This window comes from Aythya ferina (assembly GCF_964211825.1).
Source record: "Aythya ferina genome assembly, chromosome: 3".
Classification (NCBI taxonomy): domain Eukaryota; kingdom Metazoa; phylum Chordata; class Aves; order Anseriformes; family Anatidae; genus Aythya; species Aythya ferina.
In genome coordinates, this window is record NC_140298.1 from 59,406,244 (window position 1) to 59,412,389 (window position 6,146).

Genomic DNA, 6,146 nt, shown 5'->3' on the forward strand with positions numbered 1-6,146 from the left:
GGGGAGCGGGGCTCCGAGCGGGCCCCTCCGTGCCGCCGGGTGCCCGGCTCGGGCCGCCCCGGGGCAGGAGCGGGGCAGAGGAGCGGGGACCGGGGTCTGTAGCCGGGCGAGCGGCGGTGCCGGCCGCGTGGGGCGGGCGCGGTGTGGGCTCCCCCCGGCCGGGGCGGCGCTTGGTTTCTCCTGGCAGCGGAGGCAGGGCCAGGCGCGGCGAGGGTGGGCAAGGAGTTGGCGGCGGGGCCGGGGGGGAGGCGGCGGCGGTGGAGTTGGCTCCGGACGCGGCGGCGGGAGGTGAGGGACGGGGCTCCGGCACCGGCAGTCGGGGCGAGCCGGGAGCGGGGAGCCCCGCGGCGGGGAGCCCCGGGACGGGGAGTGCGGGGACGGGCGGACCCAAGACAGGGAGACCCGGGGCGGGCAGCCCGGGGACGGGGAGCCCCAGGACGCGGGGCCCCCGGACGGGGAGCGGGGTCTCGCCCTGCGCCCCGCCGTGAGCCGTGGACGGGCAGAGCCGCGGGGTCGGAGCCGGGGCCGGCCACGTGTCGGGGGCGGCGGGCGAGGCACGGGGCGGCGGGGGGCGTGCGGCTCCGCGCTGCCCTCTGCCTTTCCTTCCCCCGCCGCAGGTCCGCGGAGCGGAGCCGGCTTCGCCTCGCCTCTCCTCTCCTCGCCGGCCGGAGCCGAATGCGCCCGGAGGGGAAGGTCCCGTCGCGGGCCGGGCCGCCGCCGCCCGCCGGTGTCGGAACCGGAGCAGGAGCCGGAGTCGGAGCGATGTCGGGGCGCGAAGCCGAGCGCGGCGGGGCGCTGTGCCTGGGGCTGCTGCTGCACGTCCTGCTGGGCTGCGGCTCGGCTCAGCAGCCCGGCGGCTGCCCGGCCGGCTGCGAGTGCTCGGAGGCGGCCAAGACGGTGAAGTGCGTGAACGGCAACCTGACGGAGGTGCCGCCCGACCTGCCGCCCTACGTGCGCAACCTCTTCATCACCGGCAACCCGCTGCGCCGCCTGCCCGCCGGCGCCTTCGCCGCCCAGCGCCTGGCCGAGCTGGGCGCCCTCAACCTCAGCGGCAACCACCTGCGGGTGGTGGAGGCCGGCGCCCTCTCGGCTCTGCCCTCCCTGCGGCAGCTGGACCTCAGCGGCAACCCGCTGGCGTCCCTCAGCCCGCAGGCTTTCGGCCAAGGCGGCAGCCCGCTGGAGGAGCTGGCCCTCCGCGGGGCTCTGCGTGACCAGGGAGCCCTGCTGGGGCTGGCCGCCCTGCTGCAGGCAGGGGCCCTGCGCAACCTCAGCCGCCTGGAGCTGGCCGACAACGGGCTGCTGCTGCTGCCCGCCGGCATGTTCGGTGCCCTGCCCGCCCTGCGGCACCTGGACCTCAGCAACAACTCGCTGGTGGGGCTGCGGAACGTCTCCTTCCAGGGGCTGGGCCAGCTGCAGAGCCTCAACCTCAGCGACAACTCGCTGGGCGTGCTGAGGAACGGGACCCTGGCCCAGTGGCGCGGGCTGCCCGCCCTGCGGCGCATCGGCTTCGGCCGCAATGCCTGGGTCTGCGACTGCGCCATCGAGGACCTGGTGGCCTGGCTCAAGGAGAGCGACCAGGTCGAGGGCAAGGAGGCCCTGACCTGCGCCCACCCCGAGAAGATGCAGGGCAAAGCCCTGCTGAAGATCAATGCCTCAGACCTGAACTGCTCCGTGCCCATAGACCTGCCTTCCCAGCTACAGACTTCCTACGTCTTCTTAGGGATAGTCTTGGCTCTCATCGGGGCCATCTTTCTCCTGGTTTTGTACTTGAACCGAAAAGGAATCAAAAAGTGGATGCACAACATCCGAGATGCCTGTAGGGATCACATGGAGGGATATCACTACAGATACGAAATCAATGCCGACCCCAGGTTAACAAACCTCAGCTCCAACTCGGATGTCTGACAGAGCGCCGCGGAAGCGGGGCAACGCACAGTAGCTATGCATGAAACGTAGACTGATGCTTTACCCTTGTGCTTGCTTCCCTCTCCCCAGAGAAATCTCAGACGTGCTTGCAACACGAGGGGGATATGCCTCCACATGATGTTCATTACCCTTCTCTCTTCGTTCTGAGATGCTGGGCAGCTGCGCATGGTGTTGGGCTGTATGTAAGAAACAAGCTGCTACTTCTCTTCCTCCTTACCTGTTTTCGTTGGTACTCGTGGGAAGCTTTTTCCAAGATCTCAAAAGAAAAAAAGAATTCTCTCTGTGATGCTCCAAAGCCACCAGAGTTTATGTTATATATACATATATATATGCATACACACACAGATACCATTCAACAAAAGCTGCCTCAACTTTTTGGGAAAAAAGATTTCGATCTTCTGTGCCAGTTTTGGTCTTGTATATCTGAATTGTGATGACGATGATTCCATTTCATAGACTTACACTGAGTCTCAGAAAAACAAAGAAACTCCTTTTAACAAGTCCTCTGTAACAACAAAGGAAATCAAATAGTGAGCATGCACAAATACTTTATAGTTTTACATGTTAGGAAATCTACAATCTCAGTTAGTCTCTTAGTATTTTATACTAAGTTATTTTTGATTGCAGTTTACCTGAAAAGACATTTTTTTTTCTATATAAGCTGCATCTAGACTCCGTCTGAACCATTAAATTCAATAAACAGTCTTACAAGAACTTGTGTTGAAGTTTGCTGTTTAATGAGAAATGTACGGACATCTAAGAATGTTAATAACTTTAGACTCTCTGGAGTAATAGCCCTACGGTAGTAATCCGAATAAAATTTTGTATGAACATGTAGCTTAGAGACATAAATATTTATGACAATTTTGTGAAATAGGCTTTAAGAATTACACTGATCAACGGCAAGAGTAGTTCCACTTGGCACAAAAGCCCCAGTCTGCTCTCCCGAAACAACTGCAAAACGTCGAGACAGATGCTAGTGTCTATCTAGCTGGGAAGGTACGAGCTAATAGAATTTACATAAGCTCTTCTCTACCAAATTTAAAAACATTCAAATTAAATTGCAGAGTTTGCAAGCTAAAGAAAATTGTACCGGAATGGAGGTGTTTGTTATAAAAGATATGCTTGCAGGTCCTGAACTAAATTAAATGCAGCTCAGTCGTGTAGTCAGTGAGCTTCAGACTCATAAGTCAGTGCAGCACTTAGTAAATTAAGTTCTTGCTGTTTGATTTTAAACTCTCGGTGCGATCCTGTAGTGACTACATTCAGTAATTCGATGGAACTTTGCATTTATCTTAAAACTTCTAACAGGTATGTTTAAGTATTGTGTAATTTCTCATGCTTATTACTTGCTTGGGAATGCTTTTTCATGTAAATATATGAAGCATGCAAAGACAAACTTCAGAAATGCATCATTTACTAACTAATTCTGAAGGCATATTGAAAGGTTAGCAAGAACCTTCCAATGGCCGTTAGTAATTAATGCATTTTTCCTAATACATTCTTAGATTTTTAATGAAAAAAAATACACCGAATGTGAAAGTGTAATGTAAATTGGTATCTGTCACTATATTGGTGGAGCTTTTTCTATGGTCATTGTTAATGGAAGCTCTTAAGCATCTCTAAAATTTTATGAATTAGCAGCAACTTTCCTTCATTTTCAAAAATGACAGTTTTGTCATAGATATATGCCTTTGGTAAGAGCTCATAAATATAAAATAGTCCTTAAGGAATCAGAAGAAATATAATCTATCTGGGGCATCAGTATTATTCAAATGCATTTTTCTCTCCTTGTAACTTCAGATATTGTCAAAACAAGTAGCACAAGTTGGTTTAGACTAATTTTCTATTTCTTTAAATGGGCTTTATTCAATACCAGCATTTTTTTTTTCAATGTGCTTTTGTACATTTGCCCTTGAAAGTAAAAAAGAACATTAAGTACAATCAATATTTTGATAAATCAGTGTATTCTACAATTAATGTGTGTTCAACAATAGCCTATTCCTCCTGCTGTATTTAAATGTATGAGCAATACCTGAATAACAGCATATGAATTTAAGTTTGTGGATTCTTAAAAGCAAACTGCTGGCCTGAATGTTAGCTGCACATATTTAAAGAATAGTGTAAAAGAGCCCGGTGTGAATAATTATTACTGTGCAACTATGCAAACTGTTCATACTTAGCATACATCCAGTAGTTTATACAAAAAGGTAGAGTTTACAATAGCTATGCAGTGTGCTGTGTTGTATTGGTCATTTTGGAGATTACCAATTTACACTCATCTATACAGTGCCAAGAGGAGAGGAGTGTCATCATTGCTTAAGATGCTCCTCTAACGTTATAGGTAAAATATGTACAAACAAAGACATTTCTTGGGCAATTTCTTGTTTGTTTGTTTTCTTAACAGATGCTTTCAAGTAACTGCAGCGAAAACCTATGGTCTGTAATGTGTTAATGTAACAGACATGCATTTATAGAACCGTGTAAGGATAGGCAACGACTTGAATCACAGTCTGTCACCACTGGACTGAGTATTTGTATAGTGAAGAAGTGTAACTCTTGTACCACACCTATTATTCTAAAGATTATTATTATTTTTGTATCATGGAACCTCATTGTAATAGACTTTAATTAGAGACCTGGTGATGGAGACTTTAAACTATTTTTTCCATTTGCTTATATGTGCGTTTGTTAGGATATAACAGTTAGCATGTGTGAATATTGTGATGGATGACATTCTCTTACAGTGTTTGACTGACAGTGAATGCTTTGGTGCTTTGTATAATGCATTTGGTCTTAAATCCCCTTCTATAGCCAGTGCTTGAAATTTGTTTTCCTTTCCTATTACGAAATAGTTACAGTGGTACTCAGAAGACATATAAAAAGTAGCTCCCAAAGTGCTTCAGAGCTTGGTTGAAAACTATTTAATTTAAAATATCATTAGTTTAAGGGTTCTTCTGAAGCATATTTTATTCTGCTTTGACACCTAAAACTTCAATTGATTACTATTTCCAGAGCAGCTTAATTGGCCAGGCTGTTTTATTCATTCATTCTTCAATAAAACACGTGCAGTACTAAATGCCTCTAAAATGTGTTTTGTATACATAAAACCCCAAAGTTCTGCATGACATAGTTGTCATTGACGTTTCGAGTAAAACAGAAAGGAGTGGGTAAATCTGAAGGGAAGGCAACGCAGCTAAGAAGCAAGAACGATGGATTGTCAAAGGGTCAACTGCTCTCTTGAAACTAGTTTTTGTTGTAATGAGCTTAAAACTTTCTTAGAGAAGTAACACAAGGAATTGAGGTTGTTTTAATGTATCATATGTAAATATTTTCTATACGCCCAGTTGCCAAGTAAGAAACAGAAAATTCCCTAAATGTTTCTTTACCCAAGGTAGCTCAGTGTTAGATCACCTGATGTTTTTTACTCTTAGCAAGCCGTAATATTGCCAATAATTTTTACACACAAAAAGTACTTTGAAGCTTTGTGCAACTACTTTAAACCTTTATGCTGGGTAATTTACCTTTTAATAACCAGTGGCAATCCCCAGCGACATGGTAGCTTGTGAAGCTGCCTGTTCAGACCCATATGCAGTTGTTGACTGAGATGTCACTGAAGACAGGCGTGACAAAATATTCACAAGATGACTGTGCCAAGATCCCAACTCTCATTATTCTACCAGCATTTTCCCTGTGGTATACTCTGTTCTTTGTGCATCTACATAATTTCCTTTTTTTTTGCCTCATTTTCCCAAGAAATCCATTAAAAGGAGTATCATGAATCTGCGCAGGTGGAAAAATCAGTCTGACTGCACCTGTATTTATGGTTTTGCATCTTCATTTCCCTTTACGTCTTAGCATGAAAAAGAGCCTTTGTCGAGGTGGACAGAGTGATAATCTGATATGCTCCTTTTCTTTAGCAGCTGAATGTTCAAGAAGAACCATTCATTCTCAGCATATGATGAAGGAAAATAGCATTTGGTAAGAAAAGCATTTCGGTTTCAAGCTTCCAAATGGCATTTATATTCTTTAAGAGACAGTTGAATGGAGAGGCTTATAAAGGAAAGAGAGATATCAGCACTGAAAATCAGAACACTATCGACAGGAAAAATCTGTATCTTTTATGTTATGGTCATGGTTTATGGGTATGGCTCTAATTTCTTCCTGTTGCTATAAATAGAGTTTTTGCTAACAGGTGGAGTCACGTCCTATAATATTTG

The 6,146-nt window shown here is 47.4% G+C and overlaps 1 protein-coding gene across 1 annotated transcript; it reads left to right on the top strand.

Moving 5' to 3' along the window:
* The first annotated feature begins 213 nt into the window (after positions 1 to 213).
* Positions 214 to 5,005, top strand: TPBG (trophoblast glycoprotein). Its single transcript, XM_084512563.1, has 2 exons — positions 214 to 288; positions 618 to 5,005. Exon 2 carries the CDS (start codon positions 676 to 678, stop codon positions 1,903 to 1,905), a length of 1,230 nt encoding a protein of 409 aa, XP_084368689.1. The 5' UTR covers positions 214 to 288; positions 618 to 675; the 3' UTR covers positions 1,906 to 5,005.
* Positions 5,006 to 6,146: the final 1,141 nt, after the last annotated feature.